Source organism: Brassica oleracea, chromosome C8 (genome assembly GCF_000695525.1).
Source record: "Brassica oleracea var. oleracea cultivar TO1000 chromosome C8, BOL, whole genome shotgun sequence".
Classification (NCBI taxonomy): Eukaryota; Viridiplantae; Streptophyta; class Magnoliopsida; order Brassicales; family Brassicaceae; genus Brassica; species Brassica oleracea.
This window is the reverse complement of record NC_027755.1, coordinates 26,520,837-26,544,191: the sequence shown is the minus strand read 5'-3', so window position 1 is coordinate 26,544,191 and position 23,355 is coordinate 26,520,837. Positions and strand designations below refer to the sequence as shown.

General features: G+C 32.8%; 3 protein-coding genes and 1 pseudogene across 5 annotated transcripts; 2 read left to right on the top strand and 2 right to left on the bottom strand.

Annotated features, from left to right (window-relative positions):
• The first annotated feature begins 7,599 nt into the window (after positions 1-7,599).
• Positions 7,600-9,031, top strand: LOC106311529 (mitogen-activated protein kinase kinase kinase NPK1). The gene has a single exon (XM_013748718.1). It carries the CDS (start codon positions 7,807-7,809, stop codon positions 8,833-8,835), a length of 1,029 nt encoding a protein of 342 aa, XP_013604172.1. The 5' UTR covers positions 7,600-7,806; the 3' UTR covers positions 8,836-9,031.
• A 1,375-nt stretch (positions 9,032-10,406) lies between these two features.
• LOC106309649 lies at positions 10,407-11,944 on the bottom strand (annotated as a pseudogene).
• A 1,265-nt stretch (positions 11,945-13,209) lies between these two features.
• On the bottom strand, positions 13,210-14,022 carry LOC106308117 (ethylene-responsive transcription factor ERF011). The gene has a single exon (XM_013745251.1). The coding sequence runs from the start codon at positions 13,918-13,920 to the stop codon at positions 13,432-13,434; it is 489 nt and encodes a 162-aa protein (XP_013600705.1). The 5' UTR covers positions 13,921-14,022; the 3' UTR covers positions 13,210-13,431.
• A 2,124-nt stretch (positions 14,023-16,146) lies between these two features.
• LOC106310374 lies at positions 16,147-17,698 on the top strand. 3 transcript variants are annotated; one of them, XM_013747605.1, is made up of 5 exons: positions 16,147-16,429; positions 16,536-16,808; positions 16,888-16,978; positions 17,061-17,185; positions 17,374-17,698. In XM_013747605.1, exons 1-5 carry the CDS (start codon positions 16,423-16,425, stop codon positions 17,406-17,408), a joined length of 531 nt encoding a protein of 176 aa, XP_013603059.1. In that variant the 5' UTR covers positions 16,147-16,422; the 3' UTR covers positions 17,409-17,698. The 3 variants fall into 3 exon arrangements, with proteins under 3 accessions (XP_013603059.1, XP_013603058.1, XP_013603060.1); XM_013747604.1 differs by having other exon boundaries at positions 17,371-17,698; XM_013747606.1 differs by lacking the exon at positions 17,061-17,185.
• Positions 17,699-23,355: the final 5,657 nt, after the last annotated feature.

Genomic DNA, 23,355 nt, shown 5'->3' with positions numbered 1-23,355 from the left:
TTTTTATTTATTTTTACGGATCGGATCTAATATTCGGTCAAAAATCTGAAAATTTTCGGATATCTGGAACGCCGAATATCTAGGCGGCTATAAATCGAATCAAATTGGATAATTGATTATTCCGATGAATCGGATCGGATCTCAAATACTTTCGAAAACCTAGATATCCGATTCGCATTCACTCCTAAAAATATGCGGCTCCGATCGACACTATTGTCTTATATCAGAAACTTAATTATGCATAAAATCAATACATGTCTCTTATTTTTTCACAGACTGTTGATCGATAATTAAACTAGCCATTCAATCATGAAAAGATGTTCTATCTGAATAGTCCAGCGAAGGCTTCTCGTGTGGCAACTTCCAAAATTCAAAAAATTGTTCGCCTTTGACTCAATAATGTTTATGGACAATTAAAAAAATATGTTTAAATTGATGTTCATGTACTTGGGCTCAGCTGCCCAATTCAGGTTTGGCTTACTAGACTTATAAGCTAAGTCAATGAAGTGGATTCATGCAGTCTTCTCAAGCCCTATTCGACCTCTCCGATAAAACAGAAATAATTTCAGGTTAATTTGGGTGGCATGCATTACAGATTCCAAGGAATATCCGTAGACCTTGAATTTATGCTTATCTTGAGAGGGACCCTCTGTATTAGCTTTGAAAAAATCGATTCCACTCACGCGACAAGTTGAATTGAGTTGTTTATTTTTTTAATAAACAATCAATTATGCGCATTTGGTTTACCGTTTCTTCAGAATCAAGTGGTGCACATGGTGCTATTACTTGCACAATATTGTCGTTGAATCTATGTAAAAACAAATATTTTGAATTATGTGGCAAAGCAAAACAAGTAAATGGTTCTAAATTTTTTTGAGCTAATGTGACGTCTACATCTATTAAACTTCATATTTCATTATTTATCATAATCACATGAAGTACTATAATGCAGTATTCCATTGATATCAACATATAGACGTTAATTTATTGTTTGATTTTATAAGTAGTTAAGCATAGCGATTTAAACTGTGTTTCCGGTGCTATTTTTGAAATTTCACATTTCTTGAATACTTTCATATATAAAAATAGTTATCTATTTCTTACAAATATGTTTTTAAGTTTGTTAATTAATTTGTTCACTGCATATGTGTTATCTAATAAAACGAGCAAGTTGTGGGGTAGGAGTAGGCCACATGCTCTTAGACAGAGATCACGAGTACACGACCTAGTTTAAAAACGACTTGGAATAACAATATCATATGCGTTGATATCAAGCGACGGTTGTAGACTGTAATGTATTGGATACAAAAGAATCTTCTTTGTTATTACAACAGAAATAATTCTAAGCAGGTAGGAAAAGTATAAACTACGATGAAAGCAGCCGAAAGAAAATAAAAAGGAAAAAGAGAGAAAAATCGGAGTATGTGATTGGTCATGGTACCAAAACCAAGAGAAGAAAAGAAGTCGCAACTCGCAAGTGGCATGGTCTTTATCCATATATTATCGAGGAAGATATTTGCAGAAGAACAAAAAATAAATAAATATCCAAGAAAATCTAAGAAAGGAGTAAATAAATGAAAGGAAGGATTGGTGGGAAGAACATGCGAGCATGTGACGGTGACGGTGACGGGGTGACGGCAAAGGACATACTACACGTCTGGATTTTCGTGCGTTCCTCATCGTCAGGTTCCGCTAAGAGGCCTTCCGTTGAGTGCCGGCTTTAACCCATAACAACATAAGCAATTGCTATGAATCCATAGTTCCAAAAAAAAAAATTAGTGTTATTTTATTAATTAAAAATATATATTTTATTTGTTAAATATCAATTAATTGGTGAAATTATAATTAAAATAATTCATGATTAACTAAACCTAATTTAAATATAATAAAAAACAAAAAAAATTATCATGCACCATTTTCATTTTTCATTAACAAAACCTAATTTACACACAAAATCCTATTTTTTAATTTTTTTTTCTTTGAATACCACAATTTTTTTTCTTTAATTTAAGGAAATACAATAAATAAAGATTAAAAAACTTATAAAAAAGTTTTTATTTTATATTTCACATAAGGTTAATAAAGTTTTTAAGATGGTGTTGCTTCCATTAATGTCTATATTTCTTTTAAAACTATTACTATATTAAAAAAATTTGAAGTTTGATTGGTAAACACTAGAGTAAAAAAGAGAGATAAAAAAAATTGATAGAGAAGGAAATAAAAATAGTAAAAATAGTAGTAATTTTTTTCTTTCCACTAATATAGAGAGTAATATAGTAGTCTTTTTTTTTTTTTAGTGTTAATGGGTAAAAATATCTCCACCTGATTGGCTAAAAATCAGAATAAATCAATAAAAAATAATTTTATTCTAAATTATTATCGTAGCCTTGATATTTCTTTTGTAATAGTATTATTATATAAATTATGAAATGAAAACTTAATAAGAGCCGCAACTTGTGAAAGTCTGTTGCTCTGTTAAGAATCAAAGACTTCACTCAGTCTGACTCCGACAATAAAGAATGTAAAGAAGAAAGCTTCACTGTGAAGCACATCTTTCTGTTTCTTGGATGCTTGGATTAATTATTTATCTGTCAATATTTTTATATTGTAGAGTCTGAGGTGCGCCGCAATTTTGTTTCATGACAATCTTTCAGCTTTCTAATAAAGAAAACAAGAAAAGTAATATTATCTAGTGGGTTTTGGTTTAGTAACGTTTCGGTGTGTATTTTTAAATAAAAAGATTGGTTATGGATCTCTAGTAAATTGCTCGTCACAAAACTATGACGTCTCTCAAAAAAAAAAAACTATGGCGTCTCTGTTTCGAATCCTAATTTACTATAACAATATGTATAATACCGAATTCTGGTTATAAACTGAATTATTAAAACTATGATGATAGATTCAAGTAGATTTATATATAGTAAAGTTTTTAGAAACCATAGACGAACAGGGATAATAAGAGTATTTATAGAACAATGATAGAGTAACTTTTCTGTAGTTTTCATGCAGGCATGCTCATTACGACTTGGCCGGGCAAGCAAGTTGATGTGAAAACTTCTATATTAAGCATTTTATTACGATAAAAGCTAACATACCGTAAAGTTTGTGACTATTAATAAATTAGCAAGAAGACTAATGATTGGAAGAGTTGTCGGATAAAGTCGCGTATCATATGCATCAAAACCTGTTGAGCTATTGGAACTGATACAGACAAGAAAATATAAACTATATATATATAATAGATATATCTATTCTATTAAAACTAAAATACAAAATAATACTTGCCTAATTTTAAGTGATTTATTACTTATTTTCATTATTTTTAAAACTAATTTTAACCACTTTATTTATTGTCTTTTCTAACTAATTTGACTTTCATTTATTAAAGAATTACAAAACATAACTATTATATCTTTTAGATTTTTTTCTTCATTTTTCCAAACTACTTCATAATTGCATTTACCCTAATAATTTGACATAATTTATTTTACGTATTAACCATAATAATTTATTAAATTTGAATGGAGTTATTCCTTGACAAAAATTCAAACCGGTTAACAAAGATTTATTTATTTATTTACATAATTAGTTAGATAAAAATATTGAGAGTACATATCAGTTTTTTGGATATTGATTTTTTCGATTTTAAAATTAAACTTGTTCGAATATAATAAAATTTTCAGACGAAGTTCAAATCCGATTCTTACGGCTTCATATAAGTTCATAGGAACACAATATTAGACAAATAACTTATATATTTTAAAAGTCACTAAACAATTTACAGAAAAAAAACGAACGTACGCGCGGACGCGCAATCGAACTCCAGTAATGCAATTAATTCACATGTGATAACTTCATTGTGTTCAGCATTTTTCATCTAGCGATATCAGTCCCATTTAGTTTACAAAGACACATTATGTTATTTGAAAATAAACATGCAAAGTGCACCTATGATAATTAATAGGTTATTGTTTTAATTTTCGTAGTCTTTTTTAATCATTAATCAACGAAAGGCGTAATTAAATACGAGAAGAAAGCGTCAAAACGTTACCAAATGGAGAAGAATTTGATTCTTGGATTGACACAAAAACATTACAACCCAACTTGTATTTTTGTAATGTGATACTATATTACTATCAAAGGCCCTTGAATTAACTAAACTAAGACTTAGGGGGGCCTATTGGAAATAAAATTTGCGTGGAGTTTAAAAAATTTTAAAGTTAAAATTTTTTTAAGAGTTAAGTAGATTTGATGAATTCTTGCCATATGTATTGTATAAATTGTCATTGATTGTCATATATTTCCATATATATTTTTCTTTCAAAATTAATCTTTATATAAAAAACTTAAATTTTTCCTTCAAGAAATATAATTATTTGATGTTAAAATAACTTTTTGATTTTTTAAATATTTTGACATTTTGGTTTGTCTTGTTTGATTTTTGTTTAAAGTTTTCTAATTCTAGATTATGTTATCTTTAATTTTCTTTTTTACAATAAAAATGTAATACAAAACTTTTTGTGTTTTTGTTACATAGATTTTAAGAATCTTATGAATATAGATGATATTTGTAAAGTTGGGTATTATGAGTAAAACTAGAGAGAATGTAAATAATAAGAGAGTTTATTTGAATTACAAAATCAATAAAAACTAATAAGGGGGGGGGGGGGTGTTGGTAAGTGAATTCTCATGAATTTTAAAATTTTTGAGATTCTATTGTTATTGGTTCTTGAATTTCAAAAATATTAGTAGAATCCATTGTTATTATTTTAAGAATTTTCAAAATCTATTTAAATCCTTTGTTATTAAAAAGTTTAGTTATTATTGATTCTCTAATTCTAACAAAATCTAGTATTATTGGGAGATGAATTCTATTCATTTTTACTCATAAGACTCAACTTTTAAAATATCATATGTAACCTTGTGATTTTCAAAATTCATGTGATAAAAAACTAGAAAATAAAATAATTATTCTTACCAAATATCTATTACACCTTGAATCCAAATTATATGTCCAAAACTATAATTCATTACATTTATATACTTTTACATTTTTGAATATATAATTATTTTTATAAATAATTATCATTTTGAATATAAATATTAATAATTACATTTACAAATATTAATAATTTTAAAATAGTTTCAAAAAAAATTTGAATATCAAAAAAAAAAATGAGAGCCAGACCGTGGGTTACGCGAACGAACCGGAGTTTAGAAAATATTTTGAAAAAAATCCAAAATTATAAAAATTATTAAAAAATTCATATTTAAAAACATGTAATTATAGATTATAAAAGAAATTTATTTATTCTTAATTTTTATTATTTTATTACTTTTATATATATAAAGCAAGAGGTAAAATCATCTTTTGCCTTTTTCATGAAATTATTTTTGGCCATTTTTCTCTTTGAATGCTTTTTTTTGTGACAAAAAATTTAAAATAGCTATTTAAGAAAAATTGTCCAATTTTGTATGTATCACTATTATTTATTTTTTAATTTGAAAGAAAAAATAGATAATAATGCTATATGATTTAGAAAATAAATAAATTATATATTTACTTTACGAAAAGAATGATATAAAATAGGTAATACAATTTCATGAAAATCTATATTAATCCAAAAAAGTTATGATCAAATTTCATAAGTCAATGTAAATAAATTTTCACAATCCACATAACTTTTAAAATTTATCAACTCTTAAAATTCACAAACTCTACACAAATTCATCTCCCAATAACCTCCCCTAACCTTTTAGAATAACAAAAGATTTTGTATAAAATTTTAAAATTCATAAACCAATAACAAAAGATTATAATAAGATTGTAAAAATACATAAACCAATAACAACATAATTTAAAAATTTTATAATTATTACTTCAAAATTTAACCACCAATTCACTTCAAAAATTTATTCTTAATTTTTATTATTTTATTACTTTTATATATATAAAGCAAGAGGTAAAATCATCTTTTGCCTTTTTCATGAAATTATTTTTGGTCATTTTTCTCTTTGAATGTTTTTTTTGTGACAAAAAATTTAAAATGGCTATTTAAGAAAAATTGTCCAATTTTGTATGTATCACTATTATTTTGTTTTAATTTGAAAGAAAAAATAAATAATAATCCTATATGATTTAGAAAATAAATAAATTTTATATTTAGTTTACAAAAAGAATGATAGAAAATAGGTAATACAAATTCATGAAAATCTATATTAATCCAAAAAAGTTATGATCAAATTTCATAAGTCAATGTATATAAATTTTCACAATCCACATAACTTTTAAAATTTATCAACTCTTAAAATTCACAAACTCTACACAAATTCATCTTCCAATAACCTCCCCTGAACTTTTAGAATAACAAAATATTTTGTATAAAATTTAAAAATTCATAAATCAATAACAAAAGATTATAATAAGATTGTAAAAATACATAAACCAATAACAACATAATTTAAAGATTTTCTAATTATTACTTCAAAATTTAACTACCAATGACCCCTCCCCCCCCCCACACACACACACCAGGAGGCAAATATTGACGGTAAAGACTTAGGGTCTAACTGGTTTAAACGCAGCGGTTGCGGTTGCGGTTGCGGGAGTTTGCGGATGCGGGTGGTTGCAGTTTCTAGCGGTTTTAAGGGATTTGTACGACTGGTTATACGGTTAGAAATTGGTGCGTTTGCGGGATACTTATGACTGGTTAACTACCAAATAGAGTAGAGGTTAAATAATAAATTAACAATATTTACATTTTATTTAATTATAAAACATCAAAATCATAATATTATAATAAATATGAAAATTATATTTAGAAAGTTATAGTGTTAAATTTTTTAAAATGATAGAAAATATTTTTATTTTAAAATTTTATAATAGTAATTAAAATATAATAGATATATTTTAGTATTTTTATAATTCCAATTTTAAATTTTTATTTTTATTTTTATTTTTGTATTTATATGTTTTAAAAAAAAAGAAAAAAATGTATCCTCCCGCAACCGTCCGCAACCGCAAACGCTAGTTGGAACCAGCTTTTGATTTTAAGTGGTTCGGAGCAGTTTGAAGCGATTTGTAACGGTTTGTATGATTGTTTCGAAACACTGTCAACTGCTACTAACCGCAAAAACTGCGTTTGCGGGTGGTAGCGGAAAAACCAGTCAACACTTTAAGCAAAAACTTACCCTGATTTTCTAAGTCTCTGTCAAAGGAAAAAATAAAGGGATTATAAGTCGTTAGCGAATATTTATTTTCTGAATATAAAACGATTTTGTTATTTATTTCAACCCAACTAGGAAATATCAAATATCCTCTCTCATCACGTGCATTAGAACATGATTATTGAGAAGTTTTTAAGGTAGGAGTGTTTAACATTTTAAGAGATGGTTCTTAACTTTTTTTAATCAAAAGTTAAGAGTTAGGTTTTTATATTTCGCTAAAAACTCCACCTTAAGAACCCTCCGATAGTCATTCTCTTACTTATCCCATAAAATTCAAACTTTGGTAAAAAAAAAATTGATATATATAAAAATATAAAAATCGAGTATATATCATGAGGAAGTCGCGCCATAAGCCACAACCTGACCGTCGCGAGCTACGTGCTCTGTATCTTCCAAGAGCTAATTCAAGTATCAATACTTCTCCAATCTTTAATCCTAACGCAAAAGGAAACTTTTACCCTATACCTAAATTCGTATCTATAAAAAAGGAAACTTTTCATCACAACTCCCTCACAAACCCTCGGATAAATTTCCCTCAAGTCTCTCTGAAACTCGCCTTCGTTATTCTTTGTGGCTTCAATGGAGTGGTTTCGTGGAGAAACAATCGGATACGGCACGTTTTCCACTGTCAGTCTAGCGACGCCGTCTAATATCAAAGGCTCCGGCGAGTACCCGTCACTCATGGCAGTCAAATCTTCTAACTCTTACGGTGGAATCGCGAACGAGAAGTCGGTTTTGGATTCACTTGGCGACTGCCCTGAGATCGTACGATGTTTCGGCGAAGATCAGACGGTGGAGAAAGGCGAGAAGTTGCATAACTTGCTACTCGAGTACGCTTCGAGAGGAAGCTTAGCGTCTCAACTTAAGAAACTAAACGGTGAGGGTTTACCGGAAACCACCGTGCGCCGCCACACAGGAACCGTGCTCAGAGGGTTACGTCACATCCACTCTAGTGGGTTCGCTCACTGCGATATAAAACTAGAGAATATTCTGTTATTCGGCGACGGCGCCGTTAAAATTGCGGATTTCGGATTGGCGAGAGATTTAACGGCGTCAAAAGAAGGCGGGGAGATACGAGGGACGCCGTTATATATGGCCCCGGAATCCGTTAACGATAACGAGTACGGAGCAGCTGCTGACGTGTGGGCGTTAGGATGCGCTGTAGTTGAGATGTTTAGCGGCGAAACGGCGTGGACTGTTGAAGAAGGATCGCACTTCATGTCGTTTTTGTTACGAATCGGTGTCGGGGAGGAGTTGCCGAGGGTTCCAGAGGAGTTGTCGGGAGAAGGAAAAGACTTCTTGTCGAAGTGTTTCGTTAAAGATCCCGAGAAAAGATGGACGGCTGAGATGCTTTTGAACCATCCGTTCGTGGCCGTTGATTGTGAAGATGATGATTATGATCAACGAGACGAGTTATTTTTGAAGGGGAAGGACGAAGTATCGAAGTCACCGAGATGCCCGTTCGGATTTCCTGACTGGGAATCTACGTCGTCCGAGTCAGAGATTCAATATCAGCCGTTGGATTCTCCGGTGGAGAGATTGGCGAGCCTGGTTAGTGAAAGGGTACCTGATTGGTCTGTCTCCGAAGACTGGGTCACCGTACGGTGACGAAAGTGAGAAGAAAGCAGGGGAAAAACAGGGTTGTTGACACAAGGCTAGGTTATTTTTTATAAACCTAGTTAGATCCTTATTTAACGATTTTTATTCATATTTTACATTACATGTAATGTGTTTGTTTATATGATTCATTGTAGTCTTACGTATTATTGATTTGTTTTTTTTTATCATAATCCATACATCAAAATTGTATTAGACTGAAAATTAAATTGAAGTTGATGTTTTCAGATTTTTGATGATTGTAACTATGTCAATGAAATTAGTACTGAACATTACAACAATGTCTTAAAACAGTAGAAAATCCAGTTTCCATCGCTGAGTATGGGTATATTGTGACACATGCCAAGACCGATTATGAACTAGTGAGCAAGCGCCAAGCAGCGTTGGCTTTATTAACTGGTGGTTAGCGCGTAGGATTTGGGTATCTGTAGCGCGAATTAACCAGCCATGAGTTTAGTGATGAACTGCTTCCAAATCATAACTCAAGAACTTTACACGTTACAGTTTACAAATTTTATTCCAAGACCCTTTTGTGTGCAATTGATGAGTATTGCAATTATGTCAACGAAAGTGAGAACATGTTATCTAAGTTTAATTCACAAAGAAGACTTCTAAGATAGATGTAAAATCTTAGACGACAAAAAAAAAAAGATAGCTGTAAAATCTTTACTTGGTGTCCAAAAGAAAAAAATATTGACTGAAGTGATAAGGCACAACTATGGTATTATTGATGAAATGAAGTGAAATACAATCCTAAGATCGCCAGTGAGACCCTGAGCTCCCATACACAAGAGATCTCTCTCTGTCCCTTACAAAAGCCAACTCTAACAAACACCTCGGCTCATTATTTTTAGTGTAACTATACAACTCCAGACTCAACAAACTTCCCGTCTAAAGCTGTTACTTCACCTCTGTCTTCCCTGCTTCTTGATTGATTCATCTCAACCTTGGCACTTATCATGACGCCTGTAAGATAAGCAAACTTCCTTTTCTTAAATGAGGGATAAAGTTCCAAACTTGTCGAATATACTAATTTGCTTTATAAACATTTAAATGTTTTGATTTTTTTTTTTGTTTGATCTTAAAATGTTTTGATATTAATGCGTACTATCGTGCAAATCAGTAAATTGTTTAAATCAACTACCAAAAAACCATGTAATTGTTACATTTTTCATTGATTTAACAATGTTGAATAAGTTCGACTAGAACATTGGACCATAATGATAAGTTCAATACCACATGAAGATCTAATGGACAACTGAGACTTGTTCCTCAACTCTTTGGTGAAAGAAACTACGAAAGGATTGTGATATCTCACATGCGTAGCTTGATGATGGCTTATGTTATGGCTTTGATCAACAGGTAAACCAAATATAAAGAAATTTTGAGCATTTAATCGAAGAAGATGATGTATCATCCTAGTATTACAGGCCAGTTATAAAATCCGTTTGATCGTTTGGTCGCTGAACTCAATCATAGGTGCGTTTTCTTTCTGCTTTATACACATTCTGTGTTGATGATATTTGTGCTTTCAGATCAATATAATGCATTTAAAGGAAAAGTATGCCGCATTCAACTGTTTTATTTCTTAACTAAGCAAATCATACACCATAGTCGCCTAGTAGATTCACTTGTACATCAGACCATAGTAGTCACATGCTCTAAAAATTCCACATCAGCTAATAGATTCACTAGCACATCACACCATAGAGTCGTTTGAATATCAAAACTTCCTTCATCAATCCCTGGAAAAAGTACAAGTTTGCCACTAATACTATTGCCCGGTCCAGCTCGAACCGCAACTGGTTTCCCCCAACCAAAATCGTTCCGGTACACATCGAACCGGGGAGAGCTTGAGACAAGTACAGTATCACCAGCCATTCTACTCCCAACTCCTTTCTTTAGTCTTTAGGTTTCTCACATTTCTAACCCAATCCTCCGCAAAAATCTCACAGTTTTCATTCGTTTGTGAACTCACTAACTTACTTATTTGCAGAGCAGCCCAACCAAGCCACGACCGAGCAGCTCTTCCACGGTGGTTGTGGCTGGTGTAATATAAACCATATTCCCAAAACAATCATTCTCAAGCGGAGGGTTAACCCTCTGCCTCAAGTCCACCACTACTTTGCAATGCGTCTCTCCTTCCCCGGTCAGAGCACTGTGTCTGATGATGGACCGCCACATATGCGCTGAGACCGCTTGAAGAGATGAGATGTTCGTGTCACTAGAGCCAACCTCGCTGTTGGCTTTAGCTTTGAGATCTGAAATGTTCTTCTTTGTGAAGTGAAAGACTCGATCTTGCATTACCGGCACTGAAGAAAGTTCACGGCTTGGTTGTGGTGGTGGCCTCTCCGCCTCTGAAACCGGGATATGGATAGGGTAATTAACCCCCTGGAGGAACCATCTTTTCAGAACAAGAGGCTGATGACCGGAGCTTGAACCACTCGAGCAAATCATGGACCAAGTGTGGAGGAAGTTCCACACCGAAACACCGTCTGCTACCATGTGGTTGTAATAGTAACCGAGGAAGACGCCGTCTTTCATCTCGGTGACTTGTACCGCAAGCAAGGGCTCTGTCAGGCCATCACTGTTCTTTAAACCGTCAGCGGGAAAGAAGTGCTTTATGAAATCAGGAACTTCACCGTGAGGTTGAACGATGTCACTCACCGAGAGAGATTTAGCTTCAGCATGGAGAAACCTAGCGCCAGAGCCATCACAGTCTGTGTGAAACGACACCGTATTGTCTTCGAGATTCTCAACTTTGGCTAGACGACCGGCGAAAGGGAAGTAGATCTCTAAGGCAGTAGAGAGAGAGGACTTGAGTCGAGATATGAGTTTGAAATCTTGGTCGGGTTTGGGAAAGAGAAGACCTCTTTGAGGGCAATCGATTTGGAGAAGACTGAGATCAAATGGAGTAAGATGGATCTTAGTTTGACCAGATTGATCACTGTTTCCTGGCTGAACAATGCTCGACGAGATTAAAACTACTGGTCCTCCCATTTTTCTTCTCTAGTGTGACGGTAATTGCAACTCGACCTAATCTAAAATACAATCCACATGTGCCACAAGATAGAGAGCAACAAGCCTACCCAAAGTAAGCAATAACTGAAGTTATTGGGATTTTTTAGTCATTCTCCACTTTTTAAAGTGAATTTATCACTTCTACAAAGCTTTACTTTTTAGTTTTTATTGCTTGTCCATCAAAACATGTCCATAGTATGTTTTGAATAAAAATTGTCCACAGAAATAATTTTGATGTAATAAAATTGTCCACATGACAGAAAACTCAAGGCTATATATATCTTTAAAGATTCACTAGGTGTCTTCCTGCACCATGTGCAGTAAAAAAATTTAAAATATTTTTTAACAAATAAATATAAATTATATTTTAAAATAAAATTTTATTAATATTGTAAATTTTCTTTTTCGTATCAACATTTTAATATAAATTTGATTTAATTAAACATAAAAATTATATTTAAGAATATGCATGTATATATTTGAAATTATAATCTTAGATAGATTTTTCTATCGATTTATTTTAATTAAATATATTAAATAAATTTGTAAAAGTTTCATAATTACCAAAAATTAAAATTAAACAATATTTATAAAATTTGTGTATATATAAAAAAATAATGATTTTACGATTAAATTTTTATAATTTTCTAAAAAAATTGTATACATTTTTATATTTTAAAAATATATAATTAAATTATATTTCGAAATTTATAATGTCATATTTGAAAATATTTATTTTAATGATGATTTATGAGTTATTCGGTTATTCCCATATTCTAAAAAAAAATTAAAAATATAAATTGACATTAAATGTAATATATGAGTTATTACCATATTTTAAAAAGTTTACCAAAAATAGAAATTAACATTAAATGCAATTGTCCATGTCATATTAAGTTATAAGACATGTCATCAATTTCAGTAGTCATGTCATACTTGTTTTGTGAAATTGATTGTATAAAGAACATGTGACAAAATCACTTCGCAAATATAGTCCACGGGATTCTCCACAAAAATAAAGATGCGAAGATACATACTTAAGAATAAAGTCTTTTGAACCAACTCCATCACCTGTTGATCTGTTATATATAATTGCTGCTTCCAAATCATGATCTTCTTGTAGAATCTACGTTTTAGACATACTTTGGTAATACATGGACCCTAAAACTGTGTTGAAAACCAGGTGTGAAACTATCACTGTTCTTTATATTGTATCCATAAACAGATTATTTCATCTCATGTAGCATAAAAAGTCAGTTCATTATCAATCTTTGTGTGTGGTACTATTGTTAGAAAAATAGGAAGAATTCCTTGGATAGACCAAAAGGTTGACGTTGAAGACGATGAAATAATGAACTTCTTAATAACGTTATGTGATTATGATACAAGGATTAGACATCCATTAAATTGGTACTCTAATGTTTATCAAACAATCGATACATATTACAAGAAAGTCATATCAATCATGCCAAGGACGAAACATCAGCCCCGGTTTACCGCGTACGATAGCAACAGGCACCGTTGTAAGATAGCTTCTTTCGACTATTTTTAATAAAAACAGTACTCTTATTTTCCCACCACATCATTATCCTGATTTTCCGGGTAAGGTAACTTGTTCAAGTCAACCCGCTCCAATAACCCGCCAACATAGTCACACTTCTGACCAAAAACGCGGCGCCGTTTGCTGTTCATCACCGCCATCCCGTACGCGTCTACTTCAGCTCCGACCTCCGTTGCCTTTCTCCTGATCGCTGCCGCCGACATGTCCTCGACTGAGGATTTCTCGATGCTCGGTATAAGCTCCGGAAAATTGAGCGTTGCGGTAGGTCCTCTCAGGTAGAAAACCGCCGTGTCGTATGCACGCGCCGCCGCCTCTGGGGTAGAGTAAGAGCCGAGCCATAGCCTTGAACGTTTGTTGGGCTCCCGAATCTCCGCCACCCATTTTCCCCATTTTCTCATCCTTATCCCTTTGTATGGTCTTTCTCTCTTCCTTACGCCGGCCATGTCAGCTGCTGCTACTCCGGCCTCCATGGCGGCGGCTCCGTGTTGTAGCATATTACTACCTGATTTTGGTAGGTTAGGGAAGGAGAGAGAGGGATATGTTGCAAACTTGCAGTTGTAGTTGGTGGAGAAAATTCCAAACTACAAGACGACTCGCGTTATTTATAGTTGAATTTCGTTTTTTTTTTCTGAAAAAGGAAAATAAAATCGGATGAGACCTGAGATGAAGCGTATAGTCATCAAACTCATTAAAAAAGATTCTTAATCCCTTGAATTCATTATGATCAAATTTTCCAGTAATATTATTTTATAAATAACGTATATCTGTGTATAATGTTGGCATAATCAAACACTAAACTAAGCGTTGTTTGATTATTTTTGTTCGTTTACACCAAACCTGCTAAAAGGTTATGTTTATATGAAAATGAATAAAGTTTTCTGTGGAAATATTTTTGTATCAACTTTCTTTTTACATATTATAAGCGAACCCCGAAATAATAAAATAGTTATTGTATAACATATTTCTTCGTAGTTGATTTCTTTGTAGTCGTTAAAACATTTTACTATTCGTTTACAAAAGTTAAATTTCATAATATATTAATAACATATGCATAGAAGTAACTAGTGCCGGCCCTTGGACCACGCGGAAGAAGCGGTTGCTTCCGGCCGTACAATTTATCAAGCCATTTTGGCCACAAAATATTAGTATTCCCTTTTGTCTAGTGGTCCAGTGCGCTTGTTTATAGACTTTCCAACCTAGGTTCGAACATTACCTTCTCCAAATCAGCTTATATTTTTTTTCCACCGGCTCTGATGATGCATCATTATGGGTTATAAACAGTAGCGGCCCTGATACCAAGCGGTGGAAGCTTGAGCTTCCGGCCGACAATAAACACATAATTTATCGGCCTTCGTTTGGATAATATTTGTCTATAGCATAATGGTTAAGCCGTTAGGTTGAGTTTTAGAGTTAACGTCTTCGAACCCTACATCTTTCAAATGCAATTAAAACTTTTTCATACATATTTATAAGCGGCTTTTATTTTCTGTTGAGCTTCCAGCCTTCAAATTCATCGGGCCGGCACTGGAAGTAACATATCAAAACATAACGAAACAAGTCGAATCCTTTTTGTCTTTTAAATTCGTTCACCGAATGACCGAAACATAATCATTTTCACATAACTATATTGGTATTCATTGTACATAACCGTCATTACCTAAAAATCAAACATGCACGCATGACTTTTTACGTTAAAACTTAAAACCATACGCAACCAGATATTTAAAGATTAACAAAAAAAAAGACAAACATCGGATGTCGACTATTGCGTAAAATATGTTTCTCCGGTGGACGTAATATTATTGTAATAATATTTATATGAGTGGGTACGTATACACACACGTCTACATAGAGAGGGATAAGAAGAGGATGAGGACAGACGGCGGGACCCACGGTCGGTAGTCGGTGGCTGGATACCGTTAGGAATTGACTTTATATTTAAGTAAGTGACGACACGTATCACATATTGTCCCTTTTGTCCCTTTGCTTTCCACGTGATTCCTTTTGGAATTTTATTATGAATGTAGGGACATTTTCGATATTTTCCCATTTCAATGTTGTAGGGAGGAGGGGTTCATTTCGGGACTTAATGTTCGTTCTGCTTAATTGCTCTGCTTATATTATACACGAGGGCGGCTCATTTCCGATTACAATATTATTATTTTTTGCTATGATTTCTGGTATTTTTCTAAGCTTAGAGGGACGGCTGGTAGAGGTGGACAGGTGGGTAGTACATATAAACTATTCTGAAATTATTCTAATCTGAATTTTTGATTTCTCGGACCTAAAACTATATCCGAATCCAAATTTATCAGTATCCACAAATATTTGGATCTGCTTTGTTTTTAAAATAAAGTAAATAGTAAACAAAATTATATTCCCTCCGTTTTAGAATGACTCATGTTTTAGAAAAAAAACTTTGTTTCTAAATGATCCATATTTAATAATGACAAATTTTAAATTTTAAAGACATTAATTGTATTTACCAAATTTTGATTAGTTAAAAAGCATAAGAAATAACTAAACACTAAAACAATATATTTATTGTTAAAATTTTACGTGTCTTTATAAATAAAGTAGATTTTGGTCCTTCCCCAAACGTCCATGTCATCACGTAGGGAATGACGTTTTGTGCCACGAGGCACTTCAGTAAACCAGTTCGCGTGTGTAGTGATTCCGGTTTGTCTATGCATCTATTCTGAACTGGACTATTCGAAAACATTATGAGAAGCCTACTATGCTTATATGTTTCTTCTTCCTCTTCACGATTGCGACGGCCGACGAAATTTTCAGAACTAAAGCGCCTTTCCATCTCTCCAGTAACGTCTCAACCTTTCTTTAATCCGTTCTTAACTCCTCCGAGTTTTAACGTGATTAGCCCACTCCTCCCACTGAGAAGCATTCAATCGACCCCTTCGTATCCCCGTAACTGGCTGAATCTTCGGATATAAATCTTTACTCTCAAGGATGGACATCACAAGTCAAACGATATCCTGATGAAAAGTTTGTTCTCCGCCATGGCGACTTCACATACGCACATTCTGATTAACCCTCTCGACAATTAGTTAATTCCGGATTTATAATATTTGGTTTTACCTATTTCCAACAGGCCACGCTTATGCAAGGATCTGTTTCTGTGCTTCGACAACTCAGGTTACGAGAACGTCTCACCTAAGGCTCTGTCTACAGGCTAAGCGGATTCGATGTGACACGCAGCAACCCCAAATTTGGTTATCGGATGTGCCCCTCTCCATACGGTTCAATGAAAGAACTTCTTTTGAAAAGCTACCAACGACCGTTAGGACCATACCTACGGAAATGTTCCGATTCCGACCATACGACCAGTTAGTTGAGCTAGCTAACACCGGCAAACAACTCCCTGGTATGTATTTTCAATTTGAGTATTGATGTGTTTTTTTTTATACCATGAGTTTATATGATCCTGTTGAATAATTTCTTAGACAAAATGGGGGAGCTTAGTGCAATTAGGAGCACAATAACCGACCGTATACCAAAGGCACAACGTGTAATGCTAACTTTGTGTCTTGAAAGGTACTTAAGGCTGTCTGATCTTCATCTGTTATAATGGATACTATAACGTATCCATTGACACTTTAATATCGTTTATATGCAGGGATGCAAACTTTTGTGTAAGATTGTTTGACTCTTTGGCTCTTGCATTCCATAGCAAATTCGATAGCTATGGGAGAGAGCCAAGAATTATTCTTGTCACCAGTGTCAATCCTAAAATAGTTGCGGGTAAGAGAGTATTTGATTTAGGCTGTTATTGAGTGTTTTGGGCTGACGTTCTCTTAAATAACTCCCATTTGTTTTGATTGGCAAGCTATATGTAAATGGCACTTCTGCCACACGTATTCACTTCCCCTATAATAAAATTTCCTGGTTATAAAAATCTATAATTACCTTCTTTGTTATGTTGATAGCAGGAAGGTGCACATGTTCCTCAACCAGCGGTTCCTGAAGCTGTGGCACTGGGATCAGATGCCAGCAATGCAATAACTTGCAATGTTGCAGACCAAGCCACTACAGCTGATGATTCACTTCCCGGACGTTTACCAAGAGAGAAAGAACAAGTTCCTCTGGAAGAGAATGCCCCGAAGAAAGCACGTGTGGAATGAGTCCTTGTTGGAACCTAAACAACCACGATTTGTCAGATTTCTCTTTTTTTTTCAAAAAAACACAATAATGTGTCTGTTGTTATTTGTTTTATCAATGTAAATCTTTTTACCAGTAAACATCCACATGTCTTTGATTTTTTACATCCACATGTCTTTGATTTTTTAAGTTCTTCAGTCACGCAACCTTCGTTATTACGTTTGAACTTGCAACAACTTGAAAGTATTACAAAACGTAATATAATGGAGACAATATATTATATTAGCCATAGTCAACGACATATGTTTATTTTCATCAATATTATAATTACGGATAAATTTTTTTGGTATATAATACTTTAATTTTTTCACATTTATTTCAGAACAATAACCTTAGATTCCATGTACACAATAAAAACTCCTTTTGTCAGTGACTGCAAATATATAAGGATTTTAAATTGCTAAGATTAACACAACTTGAGATAAGTAAAAAAGGAAAATGATATTCTAAATCTGATCGACACTCTTCCATCCAAGTACAAAAAAAAAAGAAAATTCATTATTGATGATAAAAAAACTTCTCAACCATCTTCCTGTATTATGTACAGCAGCAAACGCAAAAGCAGACAAAAGAAGAAGATTCATTAGTGATGATAAAATGGAGAAAACCCAAGATGTGTAAAACTATTAATCACTACCAACTATGAGCAACTCTTTGATGCATGTTATAAGTCAGAATGCCAATTGCATTAAGTTTCAAAACAGTAGATACTATGTGAGATTTTACGTACTTATCTCTGAGTTCTTTCATGCTACTATATGTTTCACATACTATATGTTTCACCTCAAACACAAGTCTGATAAATAGAATATTGACCACCTTCAAACTTTAATAAAACAGTAACAGTTTCAAAGTGCCTAAACGCCTCCCAAATGAATTCTTAAAGCACATAGTGAATGCAATGAAATTATCATAAACCAGCCGTTACTAAGAAACCCATGCATTCTTTCACTACACAGACCTCATGATTCAGGCTATCCATCTCTGATTTCTCTACCATCTAGATTTCCAGAAGGCATGGTGAAGTCGCCAGTTGACCTGACAGGCAAAGCAGTTACAGCAAGTTCCCGGAGAAGACAAAGTGTTACTGAACTGTCGACAGCATCATCATCATCATCATCAAAGAAGCCGAAAAATATGGTTAGTCCTAACCACACTATAATTTTCACATATTTACAATATTAAAACTTCATCCTGTCCTTTAATCTTTGTTTCTTCATGACATGGACAGAGCATGCTCTGCGAATATTTTTATTAATTTAAGAGGATGAAAGAATTTGTTGGCGTCAATCACAAAACAAATACATGAATTTACGTGTTTCTTTTAGAACATCAACTTTACTTTATATTTTAAGTTAAACTATATTTACTTTGGTGTAACTATCAGCTATTTATTTTGTTTTTACTGCATTAATCTATATGAAAACCATTTACTCTAGTTCTCTTTCGCCTAATCAACTACAAAACAAAGTAATACACTATTATCACTAACCACTATTAAATGGACCAAAAAAACCGTTTCAACTCATTAGATAACAAAATATACGAACCTACCACTAGTTTTCTTAATAAGTGTGAAAACTCTAGAATATATATTATTTTGAAATGGAAGGAGTATATATATAATTTGATTTGTATAAATATTTGAAACATACATTTACAATAAATACTTAGTCAGAACACAAATTATGAGTTTTTATTTATTTATAAACGAGTACGGATAAAAAAATAAAAAAGAGACATAAAAGATGCTTTACATAGACAGTGTTGTTTCTGTTATCTTATATTCAAGTTCATCTTTTTATTTCACTAATCTCTTAACTAGAGCTTCTTCCGTGCACCGCCTGAATTTTGATTTTTACTTTTTTTTTTAATTTTTATGACATTTCTAAACATATAAATTATTTAGATAGTTTTAGATTTCTACACATTAGAATTAAATCTATCCAAATCCGGAGAACTATATTCGAAGCACAAAAAAAATTTATAATATCTGGATTGAGTCTAATTTCAAAACCCAAAAAATTGATACCCAAAAAACCAACGTGTATTCAAACGGAGACTCGAAAATCCATTCCTAACTGATTTGTAAATAAATAAATAAAGTATTTGTTAACCATTTTGGGTTCTTGTCACAAATGGCGCAACTTCATTTAAATATGTCGAATTCTTGTGGTTAACATTTAAAATAAATGTTGTCAAATTATTTTGACAAAGACAATTAATATAATAGTTTAGAAGAGTGAACAAATAAATGTAAAAGATGTGATAAAACATTTAAAATATTTAAATTATGTTGTGTACTTTGTAATAAATGTTGTCGAATTATTTAGAAAATGCAATAAATAAAGTGATTAGAATTAGTTAAAAACTGTTAACCTGTAAAAACCACTTAAAATAAGCAATTTTTTATTACTTCAGTTTTAATAGAATAAAGTTGTCTTTTTTTGCGTTCATTTACATTACTCCATTTGTTTCATTTTAATTATTATTTTAGGTTTATGCAAAAATTAATAAAATTTTTAATTTTAAATATTCTCAATATAAAAACATCATTACCTGTGCATTAAATAATATTTTACCAATAGAAAAATAAACTGGATAATATTATTAATAAATTTTGTTGAAATTCTAAAACAAACTTATTTTGAAATGAAAATTTTACTTTACAACGATAATTAAAATGAAACGGAGGGAGTACATGGTATTATAGTCAAATTTAACAGTGTTAAACAGTGATAAAATTTATGATAAAATAAAATAAAAAGTGTACTCTTTGAATGAGTACCAACGATGCATATGAACAGCTCTAAATGTTACAAAAAGATATAAAGAACCTGGTCGCTGAAAATATAAAAAAGGTGAAAATAGAACCAGCAGCTTACAAAAATAATAAATATTCAACATATAGAAACAGTTCTCGCGTTGGCCTCTTAAGGTATACCGTATACCTGAGGAATCTGAGTAATCTGCACACCCAAACGACATACTGTTGGTTCGAAGTTTAAATTTCGGTAGAAATCCCATTCGGGATGGATACTGTTGGAACTTAACAGTTTTTGGAAAATATTCGGTCAATTCAGGCTATATGATTGCCAAATCAAAACCAGATGAGGATAATGAATTTAGGAATCAGCTACTTTCCTTCAACCCACTCAAGGAAAAAATCTGGAAACTCAAAAACGGGAAAAAATTCTGCCACTTTTTGTAGCAGTTTTTATCAGGGGCAATTTCAGTCAATGAAAGACTTTTCAAAAGATATATTGGGAACGATCCCAGTTACCCCAGATGTGGCCATGCTGAGGAAACGATTAATCATACGATTTTTACATACCCTCCCGCTATGCAATGTTGGGCCCTCTCAAAGATTCCATCGGCTCTGGGAGTTTTTCCATCAGAAAATCTCTATACTAATATATACTACCTCCTCTCAAGAACCAACATGGGTGGTAACATGGAGGAGTTAACCAGGGGTTTCCCTTGGATTATTTGGTATATTTGGAAAGCCCAGAACGAAAAGTTGTTTAATGGACGTGATTTCTCACCTTTGGACACAATTGATCTGACGACACGAGAATGCAATGCATGGTTTTTGGCCAATGAGGAGATCGACCCAGGTGGAAGCATCATAGAATGCATACCAAGAACCCCTACTGAAGTACCTACATTCATATGTAGGGTGGATGGGTCGTGCAAAAATGATGAAACCACGAGTGGAGTATGATGGATCTTACAGCTACAAGACGGATCGATAGATATTCTCGGACTCCAAGGCTGCCATAGGCAACTCTCGCCACTTCACACTGAACTAAAAAGTTTGGTATGAGCTTTGAAATGTTTATCTCGCCACCTGCGTTACTGCAATTATTTTGTTACTGACTTCCAAGAGTTAGTCAAAATGATTGCTACACCTGATGACTGGCCAGTTTTTGCAGCTGAACTTAATGAGTTTAAATTTCTATGGGCGTCCTACTAAGACGGACAAGTGGTCTATAAAGACAGATCCAATAACACCAATGCATACTTCATGGCAAGACAAGCTCAAACAAGGAAGCGTGTTTTCTCATATGTTAACATGTGTGTGCCACACTGGATTGACATTCGTAGCTCGGCTTTCGCTGATTCGTACTAGGATTTATTTTTGTGTCTCGTCGTGAAGAAAAGAAGAAAAAAGAAAAAAAAAAAAAGGTATACAGTATACAAATAAAAATAAAACGAGCTCTTTTAATGGGCTCTATTTAGCCCAACAATACTATGGTTAATTATGTCCATGATCTGTTTCAAACTATAGCTGAACAAATCCAGATTAGAATGCAAAGTCCAGTTCACGCAACATCCAGAAACCCAGCGACGGTAAACATGACCACTGCCAAATCTAAATAGCACATGGTGAGCATATATAAAATATATATACAGTCAAAGTTTAGCTTTATTGTGCCCGAGTTTAAACGTCCTACCACCATAGGTATCATATCAGAACGAGACACACGGAGATATATGAAGCTTAAATATCAATCGCATCTCTACATATGATAAAAACATGTTTAATTTTTTTGATTGAGATACACACGGTGATATATGAAGCTTAGCTAATCAATCGCATCTCTAGAGATATGATAAAAATTAACATGTTTAAATTTTTTGATTGAGATTCATTTGGGGATTAAATCTAAATTCATTAATCGCCATGTAAATAGTATTATCTACAAAATTAAATGGATAAGCCTAACAACAAAAAAATATTAATAGAAATTAGGTAGGTACATGCAAATGCTTTTTAAAATGTACCAGCAGCATTCTTAATTTCGTTAGATAAACCCCAAACTTGAATAATAAGCATCTAACGAAAACCAACATTAGAAGCTACATCAAAGTTTGGTTCAAATAGTCTATTTTAGCATCGAATCATGTAATAGAAAATAATTATAGAGAGAAATATAGAAATGGTTCCATAAAAGAACAACAACAACCCACTACATCAAACTTATTTCTTAAATCTTAACGAACTTCCATTCGTTTTACCAAATAACAAAGAACTCCCAAATAAAAAAGTGGACACTCTTGACTAATTCATCTATAATAAGTAGGTAAAGGTAAATTTAGTGGAGGGGACGTGAAACATAATAGCCATGTCTCAAAGCTATCATGATTAATCATAACTTCAACCAGAAAAGGGCTATACAACTTTATATCTATATCTAATATCTACCATTAATTTGTTTTTAAGAAAGTATTATACGGGTCATACATATATATATATATATATATGTATATGTATGTATATAACTAATGTCATACTTGTTTTTTTTTTTTTTTTTTTTTTTTTTTTTTTTTTTTTGAACACATCTAATGTCATACTTGTTAGAATCTAATACTTAAGGTAATTTTGTTTTCCTCTTCCCGTATTGCTCATGTCTTCTCTGTATAAACAATAAAAACATACATAATGTATGATTCGTGCAATAAAATAAAAAGGCTGCTACAATCTAACTAATGAGCCATGCAGAGAAACATGTGAGGTAGGGCTCATCAAAACCCGCCCCGACCCGCCCCGCCCCGCCGCGGGTCGAATCATTTTTTCGATTCAAAAACTCAACCCGCATAACCCGCAAACAAAAACTTTCATATCCGCACCCGCCCCGCCAAAACCCGCGGGTAACCCGCCAAACCCGCGGGTAATATTAATTATATTAAAAATAGTTATTTTAATTAAAAATGATTATTTTCTAATTATATAATAATTATTTTAATTA